Below are 16,292 nucleotides of genomic sequence, written 5' to 3' on the forward strand. Positions count from 1 at the left end.
CACAGAGCAAGAGAATCACATTCTGTTTCCTTCCAATGACTCCTTTTTCCTAACCATAAAAGCAAACCATGCCCCTTGGGGAGCACTGTTTGGGGAGAGTAAAAACCTATACAGGTGAAAACAAAATCACTTATCCCCAAAGCGGAATTCTAAATAGTGGACAAGGCCACGATTAAAAAAAAAAGTAAGGAGATTCTCAAAAGGAAGCTATATACCCCCTGACAGTGATGTCCTCGCCGTCAGTGATTTCACAGAAACACCATTCACGTTGGAGCTGCCTGTTCCTTCTGCCCGGAATGCTGTTCCCTGGGGTGTCTCCATGACTAAGTCCCTTTCGTCCTTCAATTCCTTGCTCAAATGTCAGCTACTGTCCACCCTGTTTAATGCTGAGCCCTGCCACCTCCTTCTGCATCACTCCTGACACACTCATCTTACTCTAGCTTTAGTCTTTTCCGAAGAACTGGAACATGTCTAAGGTGCTCTGCAGCTTCCTGCTGACTGTGCAGCTCCGACAGGATGTGAACTCCCGCTAGGACAGGGACTCTGTCCGTTTTATTTACCGGTACATCCTGCATGTTCACACATGTGCCTGGCACAGACTAGATTCTCAACGGATGTTTTCTGAATTAGTGAATTAATGCCGTCTAAGCTTGCCTTTTGCCTGGAGAGTCTTCGGATGTTAATGACTGCTGAGAAAAATCCCAGATGCCTCAGAGAGTCTCACCGATCACTCACTCCACCACAAGGTGGCAGGCTTCGCCTTCAAGACCCACCTCCGCAGCCACGGATTTGAGAAACAATGGGAACTGCGTGACCTTGCTTGTTTTCTTTGGGCCAAGACATCTGTTTTCTTTGGGCCAAGACATCCGGACTATGCCGGACTTGCCAGCAGGAAGATTCATCGAATGAATGGAATTACCCCTCAAGACCTGAATGCTCTTAGGGATGAGGATTCAGGGTGTGTGAGCAGCACATTATGAAGGCGGTGTTGCTTCATTGACACGGGTTTGAAATGTAATTATTTGTGGGAAGGGTGTAGGTTTAGAGAGAAATGTCAGCATAGTGCTATGAACCCTGATGTAGGCTGACAACGCACCAAATGGATTTAACCACCAAATACATCTGCTTTTGACCCTGGCATAGACGTCGCCACACAAGACTTGACCCCTTGTGCCCCGTGCCCTCTTACCCCACTCACTGTATCCGTCACCTGGGAATACCTGTGCCCATTTTGGTCTTCAGCCTCTCCTATGCTCCAGGGAAAGGGTAACCCCTGTGGGGTCTGAGGTCCTCCCTTCTGCAAAGAACGGCCTCACTCTGAGACCAGGCCCGTGAGATGACATTTCTGGTGGGAGGCAGCACTGGTCGGGAAAAAGGGCTGAGTTAGGAATGGAAGGCAGTTGTTTGGCCTTGGGCCGGTTTCGAAACTCTCCGAGCACCAGCGGCTCTGGAACAGGAGTCACGCTGGCATCCTCCCCAGGGGGCTAGTGTGGGGTAGAGACCGGGTGAGTGTAAGCTACCCACTGAGCCCCTGCCCAGTGCGCTCCCTTCCTCCTTCTGTTCCACCCTCTTGCCTCTGGCTCCTGGAGACAGCCTGCCTGGAAGGCCAGAGGCAGGGAGAAGGGGGGAGACTGAACAGGAGGGCCCGGCTCATGGGGAACAGAGTAAGTGAGGAACTGCCTGGGGTCTGTGGGAAGGAGCAGAGCAGCAGGAAGGAGCGGACAGGCTGTTGACCTGGAATCCTGACATTAGTGCGCAGCCCGCTGGGCGAGCAGCAAACTGCCATCAGGCTGAGACTCCAGCTCAACAGGGACACTTACGAACAAATTGAGACTTTCAGGAGCTGTTCCTGGAGCATCTGCCAAGCATGCTGGTTTCCCCAGGCCGTTGATTGTGAACCATCCCATTCGAGACTGCCGGTTCCCAGCAATGCGCCCAACCCAAGGCGGCCAGGAACGCACTGCAGTTGAATACGGGCAGGTTTCCCGGCTCTTTGCAAGAAGGCTGAGCACTCGCTGTGGGGCCTCACGGAGGTGGGGAGGGTCCGTTCAAGGATGTTAGAAAGCACCTGACGGGATTTGGGCTTGTTTTAGGAGACTTTTGAGGAAGGTTCACGGAGGCTGGTTTTGCATGGATGCTGCCCAGAAGGAGAAGGGATGTGATAGGGTGTCTGAAAAATTTGTATCCACCAGGCTGGAGGGATGAGGCAAAGCTGAAGCTGTCATTGGTAAGGAAGCAGCAGGCACTGTCTATATGTGTTATGATAAAAGGATGTTTGGTCATCTTTTGTCACTTAGACATTGCTTTTATTGCCGTCTATCATGGTCACACAGTGGCCGTTCCCGACACGGGTGCCCGTGAAGTATGTTCAGTAGAACGCCGAGGCCTCGCGGTGAGTGCCAGGCTGGCTCCCGAGTGCCAGGGGCTGCATTTCCCCCTCGCCTCCCCAGCCTCTCCTTGTCCCACCCTGCACACTCTTGGTCCCCCCCCCCGCCGGGAGGAAGGAGCAAGCAGCTGGCCCGCGAGGCTTTACTTCAGTTGGAAAGAGGGAGGATGCTGGGGAAAGACAGGGGGGCAAGGGAGCTGGGCTAGTCTGCTGGTCAGCTGGGCTTCACGTGCTTCCACCGATGAGACTGACTCGAACACACAACCTTGTCTCTTGACCACCTCAGCAGGACGTCCTTGGTGCAAGGGTTCCTTACAGAAGGTAAATTCAGGATCTGTGAGACACGAGTTCCTGGAAGAGCATGTACCCTGTAGAGCTCTCTGGGGAATACGGCAGAGGTGTTTCCCCATTTCAGTCCCAGCAGCTGGGTGAGGGACCCACACCGCCTCACTCAGTGCCCTTGCCTGTCGTTCTGGGCCAGGTGGGGGGGCGTCCCCTGCCCAAAGGCAGGCAGGACCAGGGGGGTAGGTAGGGTGTGTCGTCTTTTCCTTGCTCCGCCTGTGCCTCTGTGACCTGTCTGCTCGAGAGTGTTCATGCAGCCTGATGCTGGGTGTGATCTGCAGCTGGTGAGAGTGCAACTTGACAATGAGGTCTCGCGAAAGCACGTGTCTAAAGCAGAGAGAAGGTTCCGCTGGGAGAAGCTGCGGCTCTGTCCCCACCCCAGCCCAGCCCTTACTTTACAGCATTAGGCCCTGGCTCCTGGGGCTGTGGCACCAACACAAAGTCTAGCCTGGAGATTGACCTTCACTGGAGGAGGGATGAGGAAAGGCACCTTGTAGACAGACACAAGGGGGAGGGCACAGAAATAACAGGTGGCGACTGAGGGAGCTTGGGCCTGAGGCTCCCATGTTCTAAGACCTTCCCAGATCCTCCAACTTTTGTGATTTAGTTGCTCAAGCAACTTAAGAAAATGAGAGTTTTGTTCTGAGCCTCGATCTAACATATTAGATCTAATAGGTGCTTATTATAGAAAACACAACGTGGCAGGCCCAAAGCAGCTAACTATAACTCTTTTTATAAGGTGGTTTGATTACCGTGGGTTTTTTTCCTTCAGTTTTTAAAAATTGATCATGCTGTACCTTTAATTTAAAAAATGTAACCCTAATTTTTGGGTAAAACGTGAATCCATTTTTTGTTGTGAGCCAACCATAAAGGGCAAGGCAAGGCAAAAGTGGAAGTCCCCCTTTATTCGCCTTCCCAGGGACAGCCCCAGGTCCCCGTGTGCTATGCATGCTTTTCTATTTCCTGTGAAGTTGAAGCCTGCTTTTCTCACTGGATAGAAAAATAACCGTTCCCCAGGCTATTCCAAGCTGTGTATAAACGCCTTGTTCAAGGGCTGCTTTGTATTCCACTGGGCAGACCGCCCCCCCCCACGAACCCCTCCTTTTTTGGCCCAGCTCCCTAACTGCTCTGGACCGCACCCAAGGAAGCACAGCCGCAGCGGTCAGACGGAAGCTCCCAGCAGCTGCAGAGGCAGAGAGCTCACGGGTCACAGCAACTGGAGGAGCCAACACAAAGGAATGCCAGGTTTCGAAATAAGGATTCAGAGCCTCTTGGGGTTTTTTGTTTTGTTTCGTTTCATCCAGTTTCTATCTTCTGCTGTTCATTGTTTTCATCTTTTACTGCCTCGGGCCAGGCACCAGCACTCTAACTGAAATGAATTTTGTTCTTTCTCTGCCCTGCACGCTGGGGTGAGTGCTTTGAGGGTAGAAATAGTGCTGACTTCTCTTTACAGCCCAGTGCCCATTGTGAGGCTCCCAGTGGGGCCTTGGTCGGTAGGATCTGTGGGACCAAAGCATGGACAGAGGGAGCAACCAAGTGTCTGTGGCTGACCGATGGATAACGCAGTGTAGTGGACACCTACAGTGGAATTACTCAGCCTTCAGAAGGAAGGAAAAAGTCCTGGCATGTGCCACAACATGGGAGAACCCCGAGGACACTGTGCTAAATGAAATAAGCCGGACACAAAAAGAAAAATACTATATGGCTCCACTTATATGGGATACTCGCAACAGTCAAACTCATGAGGCAGAAAGTGGAAGGTCTGGTGCTGGGCGGGATGGGAATGGGAGCTGTGGGAAAATGGCAGGTTCTTCCCTTTCCCCTGTCCCCACTGTGACTCCGTTGGTCTGGAGTCACGGCTTTGTATCTTTTCCAAAGCGCTGCAGGAGGTCCTCAGCCGTGGCCGGAACTGAGAACCACAGGACCAGAGGACCTTCGACAACCCCTCTGGTTCGGGTGGCCCCCGAGGATGGGCCCCCGAGGATGGGCCCCCGGCACACACTGAGCTCCGGGGACTCGTCCCTGGACTCACAACGGCCACCTCCCAGTCCCTGTCCTCAGGAGCAGGCCTTCCTATAAGTGGCACAGCCGAGGCCTCTAATTTTGGAGTGAAGGAGCCACGGAAGAACAACAGTTTGCTGGCCTTGCAGAAGTGGGCCTGACTCCTCCCACGATGCATCTCCAGTCAGAGCGACCTGCTCCTGTCCCTGCCGGACACAGAATCCCACAGGCCCCGACCCGCTGACTCAGAACAGCGTTTGCCTGGCTGCCATTGGATGTGAGGGAACCGTGCTCTACCCAGGGGGACGCAATGAGGGCTGTGGACTTTTGCAAATATCCAAGTGACAGCCTGTCCTTTTTGAGAGCCAGACTGGTGATCCTGAGGCCCATTTCTGCCATGGCATGTATGGATGAGCCCTGCAGACACCTCTGCACGCTGCCGCCCTAATTCCTTTCTGTCTGTCTGTCTGTCTATCATCATCATCATATTAGTGTTTAACTCAACTTCTCCCTGTCATCTATCCGCCTACCTACCTACCTATGCCAGTAGAAATGCTGACTCGCCCATCCAGGGTGAAATGTTGGCTTTTGATTCTAAGGATGAAAAGGAGCTTCGTAAAGGCTGCCCCAAGCTGCTCATTGTCTTTGTCCATTTTCTTCTTACTGGTGGGGCCAGAGGAGCGTCTGATCTCTGAGGCAGAGCAAGGGGAGACAGCTGGGTGATAAATGCTCGCGAGGTGGGTTCCAGCTCCACTGTTCGATGCCTCTGCTCCTTCCAAACCAGGGCCTCCTTAGCTTTTTTAGCCTGAGGGTTTTCGGTCACCGAAGGTGATGTTTTTGAACTGGGGTCCATGTAGCAGAGAAGCATAAAAATAACATTGGAGGTTTGTGAGTTCTCTGTGAGACTCCATCGTGTCTGGGGTGATTCGGTGAGAATAGGTTCACGGAAGCATCTGGTATATGGTAGGCATTCGGTGCATGTTCATTTCTTTCCTGCCAGATTTTTTTGTTGTGGAAAATTTTCTCCTGTTCTTTCTTTTTTCATTATTATTATTTTGTTTTCCAGAGAGAGGGAGAAAAACATCAAAGTGCGATTGCCTCTCGCGCTCCCCCTACTGGGGACCTGGCTCGCAACCCAGGCGTGTGCCCTGACTGGGAATTGAAACAGAGACCCTTTGGTTTGCAGGCCGGCACTCAATCCACTGAGCCACACCAGCCAGGGCTCTCTTGTTCTTTCAACTCAGGGAGATGTCTCTCCTCTACACTTTGTCCAGCCTCAAGCCCTGCAGAGGTGGCTAAGGACAGAGGTAGAAGAATTTTAGGAGGCAGTTGGAATCCAAACAGGGACTAGCTGAGAAGGCCACTGAATTAAATGAATGGAATTCAAATGTGATCCCCTGACATGAAACAGCCACCAGACAGCTTTTCTCTTAATATCCCAGGACAGTGCCCCATGGATTTTGATTGACCCAGAGTACAAAATGGAATAACTGTTCTTTAGGTGTATAGTGTTTGGAGAAAACCAGGTGGATAACGGGGTCCTGGGACAGCGTTTGGAGTCAGGCAGGGACACAGTGGAAATGTCCTGTGCCGACTGGGGAAACTGAGGGGAGTCCATGAAGAGAACCCTCCCGGGCGCCTGGCAGCTGCCCTGTGTTGCCTCAGTTAATCCTCGCAAACCTCCCACTCGTCAGGTGTTACCATCTCCTTTTGGTAGATGAAGAAACTGAGGCTGGAGCAGTTAACAGCCTGCTTCATAGGGCAATGCTAGCAGTGTGATTAAAGATTGCATCTCTCATCTTCCCCCGCAGCTGCGTGTGGCCATGTGACTACATTTTAGCAAATAAGATAAGAGCAAACAGTAAGAACATCTTTTAGTTTCTGTTATTAAAAAGCAGCTGGCACATACTCTTTCCTGCTGCTTTTTCCTCCTCTTCCTTCTTCTTTCTCTTCATTTTTCTTTTCTTTAATTTTTTCGTCTGGACTGGAAGGTAGTTGTGATGGCTGGAACTGAAGCAGCCGTTTTGGAGTGAGCAGTTGGGTCTCTGACATGAGGAATGTCATGCCAGTCTCAGATACTGACCTCCAGATTTATATCTAAGCAAGAAATAAAATTTTATCCTATTTAAATTCTTGCAATTTTTGGTCTTATTAACTCAAATAAAATCCTGATATACCTGCTCATAGAAGTGTTGTGAGGCTTAATGATATATGCATGTAAAACATATATTAAACTCTCAGTAAGTGTTACCTATTGTTTTATTATTATTATTATTATTACCCCACTCTACCCAGCCAGTGGGTGATGATCTGGCATTTTGTCCTGTGGCTGCTTTACATCAAAGCAGTTACATTTTCTAGGCTGATTCTTACTAAGGTGAGGGTGTGTGTCACCCAAAACTGAGAGCATGGGGAAACTCACATTGCCTCTGGACAAGGAGACAAGCAGGGGTGCCTCTGGCTTGGGTCTGTGCCCTACATCTCTGACCCTGAGCAGCTGTGCGTTCTCACCACCCCAGGTATGGGACGTATTGACGGTCCTCCGGGACCCTGTGGGGAGGAGCCACATTCCCAGGTTAGCAGGAGATGGCTGTGCGGGCCACGCCCACGCCTGCTGTCCGGGCAGGATGGCTCCCCTCAAGAAGGTCTGAGCAAGGGGCACAAACATGAAGGAAGGAGAGAGAATGTTGATGTTGATTGAGCCCCTGTTCTGCTCTGGGCACTGTTGTGAAAGGCTTTAGCCTGTGTTTTATTCAACCCCAGAACACTTGTGTTAGGGTAGCTATGCCACAGATGAGGAAACAGGCAGAGAGGGGTTGGGCGCCTTTCCCAAGGACACACAGCATAACCGGCAGGGCCAGAGGTCAGACGGGCAGCCTAACTCAAGGGCTTCATCTTTGTCATCAACCAAAGGGCTTGGCCCTGCTTCCTGTCCCCCAAAGAGTGGGTGGGCGGGGTGGCTTCTGCGGAAGAGCCTATGCCATGCCGACACTCTCCGATTCTTGGCTTAGGTGGGGAAGCCAGTCTGAACTGGGGAGGCAGGGGCCCCTGTGCGGTGGCCCGCGTGGCTCGTCTCTGCAGTGGGAGAGCAGGCTCAGAGGGAGGAGAAAACGGGCCTCGTCTTTCTGTCCCCAGGTCACGCTGCCTGACCCCGCGCTGCGCCGAGGGTCCTGCTCCAAGCGCTGGGGTTTGTCCTGACATTGATAACCAGACTCTCCCAGAGGAACCCGCCTCTTTGCCCGGAGAAACTGATGGGCTTACGAGCCCTTGTTTAACACAGACACACTAGGAAAGTCCCCCCAGCTGTCTACGTCCCCCCATCTGTTCTGTTCTTCCTGGCCTGCTGCTTTCCCCCCACCAGGGCCTGTTTGCAGGGGACCTGGGCTTAAAATTTCTATTTCAGCCATTCTTCTCCTTCTGTGGGGCCCGCTCAGAGTTTCCCAGAGCGATTTTTCAAAGTCAACAATCAGATGAGGCGACTTCTGTGCTTTAAACCATCCAGTGGCTTTCCCACTGTAATTGGAGTAGAATTAGGCATCTTTACCTCCATCTGAAAGGCTCAAGTGACCTGCTCTCGACTGTTTCTCTGACTTGACTGCCACCAAGCCCCGCCCCCTTGCTTCCTTACACTGTGGTGATGCTGTTCGTCTCTCTGTTCCTCGAAATCCACAGGTTCCTTTCTGCCTCAGAGCCTTGGCACATGCAACGCCCTTGGTCTGGAAGACGCTTTTTCTCATCACTTAGTTTCGGCGAAAATGACCTCTCAGGGAGGCCGCGCCTCACCAGCCTCCCTAAAGTGGTCGCTGCTTTGGTATTTTGCTCTCACCCACCCCCAGCTGGTTTCCTGCATGGTTATAATCATCTGTGCTTATTTCATTACCGTATTTTTCAGACCATAAGATGCACCTAGGTTTTAGAGCAGGCAAACAGAAAACAAAATTTTGAAGCAAAAAAAATGTGGTAAAATAATTAATAACATAAATAGCATACTGTGCTAGCGTCTTATAGTCTAAACAATACGGTAACGTGTTTGCCTGTTTGCGTCCTGTTGGTCTCTCTAACCAGAGAGTGAGCTCCCTGGGGGGCAGGGGCTTTGTGGGGCAGACACAGTAGTGATCACCCCTGAAAATGCACGATGAGGTGGCGTCATGCGTGTGACCTGTGTGGCCCTCCGTATGTGCTCCCTACGTGAGGTTTTGAGGGGGAAGGGTAATTATGCTCCAAAAATACGTTTGAGATCTCATCATTCATGCTTGATTTTATTTCCCACGTTTTATCTCACAGACAGAAAGACTGCCAGGAGATAGTGAAGGCGTTCCAGAATGCGTTTCTTTCTAAGGACCCCTGTAGCTCCAGGGAGAAAGATTACCAGCCGCTGATGGACCTGACCAGTCAAACCATACCCTGCAGCAAGGTAACTGGGCCACGGACTTGGTTTTAGCACTGAGGCCGGAAGCCAGCGGGACGAGGTCACAGGTCCAGATTTTGGCCAGCAGGAGGGAAGAGGAATAATCGGGACAGGAGAATGTAGGTGTGCTTGGCAGGGATGGAGTCTGTGGGGCTAGTGGGAGACCGGGATAGGATTCGGGTCTGGGACGTTGGAGCAGGGAGGTCCGAGAGAAGTGGGGATTCGGAAAGAGAAAGCGACACTTAATTAAAAATCAGGCAGAACACACCTAACAGGAAACCCAATCCGACCCAAACAAGAATAACCCAACTTTGTGTAATTACAAAACTCGCCTTGGACCTCTGGTGACAAGGATCACGACAACACCACCAAGTTGCATTTCCCAGGTCGGGTGTCACCATCCCCATGCCGCCAGTGAGAAAAGGGAGCTCTGGGGAGTTTCGGTGACCAGCAGCTCCTCAAGTTCATTGGTGCTAGAAGTGACCAGTTGCACCAGCACGAGGTCTGGAGCCAGAGACGCCTGGGTTTTCCTACCCTGTTTATCCTGGAGCCAGCATGAAACACGCCCCACGTCATCTGTGTGGAGCCTGTGAGCCCTGTCACAGCCTCTCATCCTGTCACTAGGGAGCGGGAGTCACCAAGGAGCCCCCGCTGGGGGCACCAAGCACAGGCCTGGGTGACATGGGGCTCCGGCCCAGACATGGGACTACACCCTTCACCTGCATTGTCTCGTCCAATCTCCTCAGCATCCCAAGAGTTTCTGCCAATTATTCTTGTTACCATTTCACAGACGGAAAAAGTGAGGCTTTTCTCTGGTTGTCCCAGGTCAGACAACTAATCAGCGGTGATGCTGGGCCCTGGTAGGGCAGCGTGACGGCAGGACCCAGGCTTCCAAGCATGCCCTCCATGGCCTCCCAGTCAGAAGGAGCAGATCCCTGGAGCTGAAGCGTGCTCTGAAATTTTTTGACTTTTTGTACCTTTACAAGGCACCCTGAAAAACTCCCTGTATTTGCTCTTTTGTTTTTCTTTCTTTTCTTTTTTGTGAGGATAGGGGAGATTTGGGAAAGGAAGCAGGGGGTGCGGAGCTCTTTAAGAAACAAAGGGCACTTCTCACCCAGCACAGCACGGAGACAAAATTGCTCTGCAGATAACTCCAGGAATTCTGCAACGTCCACATGGCTTCCCCAGATGTGTTCTAGTCCTCTGTCTGGGGTTAAGATTTTTTTTTTAATTTTTAAAAAATATTTTATTTATTTATTTTTAGAGAGGGAAGGGAAGGAGATAGAGAGAGAGACAAACACCAATGTACGGTTGCTGGGGGTCATGGCCTGCAACCCAGGCATGTGCCCTGACTGGGAATTGAACCTGCGACACTTTGGTTTGCAGCCCTCACTCAATCCACTGAGCTACGCCAGCCAGGGCTGGGGTTAAGATTTGGATCCGTGGCTTTCACACTTCTTTTCATGGTGACCCAGAACGATAAGCTCATTTTACACTGTGACCTAGAACGCACACACACACACTCACAGCGGCCGTGAACCGAGCAGCCCTTACCCTGACTACCTGTGCTTTACTCTATTTCCTGTGCTCACCTTCCGTTTCAAAGGGTGTGGGTTTGGCATGTGGGTGTGCTCTGGCTCACTGCAGCGATCTCGGTAACAGGTCGTGTGTCCTCTCTCCCAGGTCGTCTTGTGGAGCAAGTCCAGTGAGCTGGTGCATCAGTACACGCGGGTGCAGCGGGAGATGTTCACGCTGGAGGACACGCTGCTGGGCTACATGGCCGACGGCCTCACGTGGTGCGGAGACGCAGGCTCCTCTGGTGAGGGTCTGGGCCGTCTGGGGTCGTCCAGCGACGCGTGGGGCGAAGGAGCCCTGGGCTCTGCTGGGGGCCCCGAGAGACCCTTTGTGGAGGACAGGGCCCCAGGTGCCCACCCAAATGCCATCGGTGTCCCGCTGACAACCAGCCTGACGTAAAATCTGTTCTTCAGAGCAACGCATGTGTTCATCCCTCCTGCCTTCTCCCGTCCCCACTCCCTGTGTCCAGCACACGAACGCACCCACCCTGGTTCCGATTCAGACTGTCCTGACCATCTGCATGCTGGTCAGCCCCCGCTGGCTGCCTCAGTGGGGCTGGTTCTGTCTCTAATCTAAAACCTAAGCAGCTGTCTTTTGCCTCTAAGATAAGGTTCAGGTTCCTGAGCGTGGCCTGGCCTCTGTCTTTTGGATTCTCGTCTCCCAGCTCCCTCCCTCGGGGCTGTCACACCTCGGCCTGGAGCTCCTTCCCCTCTGGTCAGTCTGCAGACTCTCACTCATCCTTCCAAATCAAGTTCAACACCAACCTTCCTTCCCTAGGGGTGCTGGCCCCGCCCCCAACCCAAACTGACCTTTCTCTGATGTATTCGATTCTGCCCAGATGGTGTGTCCCCTGCGGGCAGGCCTCTGTCCCCTTCCTCTCCGTCCCCAGGACTTAACACTCAAGTGTCCGTCGGGGGTGACGGATGGAGAGCGTGTGGCACATAGAAGTGCACATATAGGCCTCGTGTGGCAGGGAGTGGTTGGGTCGGTCCGCTTCTGCAGAGAAAAACAAGTACTGCCTGCTGTCACTTAAAGGTGGAATCTTTAAAAAAAAAGACGAGCTTGGAGAAGCAGAGTAGAAAGTGGTGGCCAGGGGCGGAGGGCGGGGCTATGCGCAGAGGTTGGGGAACCGGTGTGGAGGTTCACTTAGAAGAGGAGCGAGGTCCAAGGGTCTCGAGTGCAGCAGGCGACCATAGTTGACCACATGGTGGCAGCGTGATTGCAGTTTTCTGGGACAGCAGAGACCCCGCGTGTTCTCTCAGGGACACAGGCACACACACAGATAAGTATGTGAGGTGAGGGGTGTGTTCCCCACACGGGGAAATCTTTCCACAAGGTACATGTGTGTGTCACACCATCCCACGGCACACTGTAAATGCCTTACAATCCCATTTGCCGACTAAACGTCAAAGGGAACTAGGAAATGTCTGTGCACGGGGGTGGGCATCCCCGGGAGGAGTGACGCAGGAAGCGTGAGCTCACGCTCTGGATCTGTCCTGGCTGCCTGGCCGGGAGTGGGGGTCGGCTCAGAGGCCACAGGGTGCAGGTCTAGTGGGGAGGAGAGGAAAGCTGTCAGCAGGGGTGGGGGAGAGGCGGGGGGGCGGGGGCTGTTGGCCGGAAACCCTGGAGTGGTCGGGGAGAACCCCTTCTCTGCCCCGGGGCCCAGTGTTACGGCTGCAGCGCGCCAGGGCCGCGGTGGGGGCTCGTCTCTGCCAGACGAGCTCTCCGCAGCTTCCCGGAACAGTGACTCAGAGCTGGTCACCGTGTCCCCGTCCGGGATGTGGAGGGTAAGGTAAGGACTTGGACGGGATTCAGGGGGCACTTAGTTAAATTGGGTCCGGGCGTGTCCATCGTCCCCCCTCCGCCTTGGCAGGGAGGCCGGCGGATGACGCCGCCGCCGCCGCTGGGATCGAACAGCCAGGGGAGAGTGCGGCTTGATTAGATCTTGGATTTCGCACTGTAAATATTCCTGTAAACCATCCCTTTCAGATATGAACTACCAGTCCTGCCCCGACTGGAGGAAAGACTGCCGCAACAACACGGTGTCCGTGTTCTGGGAGGCGGTGTCCAGGCGGGTGAGTGGCCACCGCGACGTGCCAGAATTTCGGAGACCGAACAATGACGAGGTCTTCTAGCCAGTGTTTGGCTTGATTTTTTTTTTTTTGTTTTCAGGGGTTGGGGAAGATCACAGATCCTTTTAGGAACAAAAGTATGAGATCCTTCCCCAAGGAAAAGAGTCCCGAGTACATTCTAGAAGATTTTCATGTGTAATTTTAGGGCATGCGGTGGAGGGCCCCGTGGGCACCAGTTGGCGAACCCCTGCTCTTACCCACATTTTGGCTTTGGCGGCCAGGAGTCCCCTGCTGGGTTTAATCCTCCGGTCCAGGTGTTGACCACCCTTAGGTTCCTGGAACCGTCTGGCTAACTTATCCCTGCAGACCACTTCCTGTGTGCCAGGTGCCAGGCACAAGGACCAAAACCTTTCATCCTCACAAGGACCCTGTAAAGTAGGGACCACGAGTATCGCAGCATTTTACAGATGACAAAACAGAGCTGCAGGTAAGGGAGCGATCTAGTAGTGAGTGCACACAGCGAGGGGCGGGTCGGGAGTGGATCCCAAGTTGCCCGACTCTGGATCCAGAATCCAGGCCGGGACACGGTCACAGGCTTCCCCACCCACTTCTCTCTAGTTCTGATGCCACTCTAAGCTGGCTGGCTCACGCCTTTACTCCTCACAATTCGTGCTGAGGGAAGGTGACAAAGGAAGGCTTAGAGGCTAAGGGACTCATTCAAGGTCAGTGGGCTAGTCAGGAGAGAGAGCCCAGCCCACCTTGAGGAGATTCCGGTAAACCCCGGCAGAGACCAAGGAGGGAGTCTGGGGTTTGAAGCCCAGAGACTGGTTCCACTTGGACAGACTTGAACCATCTGTCTGACACCGATTCCTCATTTGTCACGTGCGGAGAAAAGCAGTGCCTGCCCCCTGGGGTTACTGCGATATTTTAAAATGATACCACTGTCCCACTAACTAAGACTGTGTTCCTTTAACACGTATTGGTTGAGTGCCTACTGTGTGCTGTGACAAATCAGAAGCACCATATAGTTTTTTGTGGGTTGTGTTTTTGAGAAAAGCTTCTTGCTTTTTCTGAGAAAAGTGCCTGTTTTGTCACTCTACAATAAGTTTTGGGGCAGGGCTGTTGCTAAAAGCTTTTAAAGCCGAGTCACATTTTATATATGTGGCGAGCACCTGCCTGTGTTCGCCATGTGGTCCCTGCAGCTAGGCGCACAGTGGTGACGGGGATTGAAGGTGCATCTGTTACAGAACAAACAAGGGGGAGGGGGTGCTGGGACGATATACTGTTATTGAAAGAAGGCCCCGGGTCCGTTATGTCCAACGCCAGAGGAAAGACGTCTCTCAATGCCAGAGATTTGTGAAAAGGAAAGGAACTGTTTATTTAATGCTATGTAAACTTCAAGTAGTGACCTAATGTCTTTATCAAAAATCCTAAAGTCCCTTAAAACACCCACAAACAGACACAGTCCTTCCTTCCCCCTTTGCCCAGTCCAGAGTACCGTATCTCAGGAAAGGAAATAGAAGTCCATGGCTCAGGCAGTCCTCTGGTTCTTCCCAGTTAGTACTCCGTCTCGACTGGGAGACCTCCCTGGGTTCCCGGCACCCTCAGCTGTGTCGCCGGGATCTCTGCTAAAACCAGGTGATGGTTCCCCCTTCTAAAGCTGCGGGGGTCCCCACTCTGGCAAAGGCATGTGGTCCTCTCTCCCAGGGCCACGGGAGTCTCCACTCAGCCAAAACCGCATGCTTCTCCTCTCAATGGCTGCCGTGTCTGGGTTTAAATCCCTGCGCCAATCTTCCTCTGCAGCCCCATTTCTGACTCCCCCTACACTCGGGCACACTTGCCCTCAATCTGCTGTCTTTTCCAGCTTTTCTGGTCGCCATCGTGGGTCTGGGCAGGTGTGACCCCATGTCATGGAGCCAGTCTTCTCTGAGCTCACATGAAGCTCATCCTTGCTGGGTGAGATGGTGGCATAAGATGAGAAGGAGACCTGGGGGTGGGCTTCCTGTGGGAGGCATGCAGATTGCTTTGTTTTGCTCATTTTGTTTTCTGCAGGGCCTTGCAAAGAATCTGGCTGAATGTTGGTTGCATGAGGAAATAAAAGTCTTTGCTTAACAATATTCATTCATTCCCCATGTCTCTCTTTTCTTAAAAAAGATTTTTATTTATTTATTTTTAGAGAGAGGGGAAGGGAGGGAGAAAGAGAGGAAGAGAAACATCAATGTGTGGTTGTCTCTCATGTGCCCCCTGCACCGGGGACCTGGCCCACCCCCCAGGCATGTGCCCCGACTGGGAATTGAACCGGCGACCCTTTGGTGTGCAGGCCAGCACTCAATCCACTGAGCCATACCAGCCAGGGCCCCCATTTCTTTTTGTGCCCGTGCAGGCCTCAATGTCACCTTTTCAGGGTCCCCATTTCCCTTACCCCAAAATCATCTACCCCTCTCCCTAAATGAAATATGCAGTGTCTGAGTTTATGACACCAAGAAAGCGCTTTTATCTTCCTCCTCCAGCGATGTTCCTCTTACTCATCTGAACTTCTGACTTTGGAGCTCAGAGGTTGAATTTGCAACCTCATCGTGCAAACGCAGATCAGAGAGCAGCTGCTTCCGGAGCTCTCCTGGGATGCATAAGCCCTCTGGTGGTTTGGGATGGAAATGCACAGACTGGGCCACGCTGAGCTCTTCCCCCTTAACCAGCGAATGCTAAGGGCTATTTGGGGTGCACCTGCTGAGGAGTGCTGGTTAAGTCTGCATGCTGCAGCATTGTGAGCTTTCTTTGTTTCTTTTTTTAAAGTTTGCAAAAAATGCCTGTGGTACGGTCCAGGTGGTGCTCAACGGGTCCAACAGTAACACCTTTGATAAAAACAGGTACTTATTTCTTTGCATTCTAATTTGCAAGGGTTAACTCAGCCTATTTGATAGTTCACCTATGGAAAAACACACACCTCATGTTTAAGGTCGGGTAATAAAGATTTGGGCTAAGAAAGGGTAAAATTGTTGTCTTTCTAAGTGAATGTTTCTGTCTGTCTTCTCGGTCGCGCATAATCCTCTCAAGGTCCGTATGGTCCTTGCGCTTGTCCAGCTCCCTGTCTTGCCTTTTCGAGGCCTGGTGGAATGTCCTCAGCTTCGTCTTCTGTGGCACTGCACGCTGCTGCTCCCGTATAACCTGCCCCCTCCCGCCTTCTGCCTAAATCCTCACCATCCGCGAAAACCTGCCCCGGCCCCTCTCTCCTGCATGAACATGCAAGCCCCGGTTCTGCACTATGACCACCGTTGGGAGCACCAGGAGCTGTGCTGTACTCTTGAGCTGCATTCTCTCTGCAGACACTGTCAGCAAGCGGTTTAGTCAGCAAGAGGTGGGACTCCAGAGCTCACCGTGGATTCCGTAGGTGAGGTTAGGTGGCGCCCTTAACCTCTTTGCCCCTGCGGTGTATGCACCTGCTGAGGTGACAGTGACGGGATGATGAGCTGAGCTAACGCATGAAAAACGCCGAGCTCTGTGCCTGACA

The 16,292-nt window shown here is 52.5% G+C and overlaps 1 protein-coding gene across 1 annotated transcript in view; it reads left to right on the plus strand.

Moving 5' to 3' along the window:
- The window catches only part of CD38 (CD38 molecule), a 38,647-nt gene that overhangs the window by 16,685 nt on the left and 5,670 nt on the right, over positions 1–16,292 (plus strand). The window contains exons 2-5 of the mRNA XM_045834472.1: positions 9,014–9,143; positions 10,821–10,956; positions 12,702–12,787; positions 15,578–15,651. Coding sequence (XP_045690428.1) covers positions 9,014–9,143; positions 10,821–10,956; positions 12,702–12,787; positions 15,578–15,651 — 426 coding nt within the window. The remainder of the gene's footprint in view (positions 1–9,013; positions 9,144–10,820; positions 10,957–12,701; positions 12,788–15,577; positions 15,652–16,292) is intronic.

The sequence above is a fragment of the Phyllostomus hastatus genome, unplaced genomic scaffold (genome assembly GCF_019186645.2).
Source record: "Phyllostomus hastatus isolate PE091 unplaced genomic scaffold, TTU_PhHast_1.1 phas_contig_196, whole genome shotgun sequence".
Taxonomy (NCBI): domain Eukaryota; kingdom Metazoa; phylum Chordata; class Mammalia; order Chiroptera; family Phyllostomidae; genus Phyllostomus; species Phyllostomus hastatus.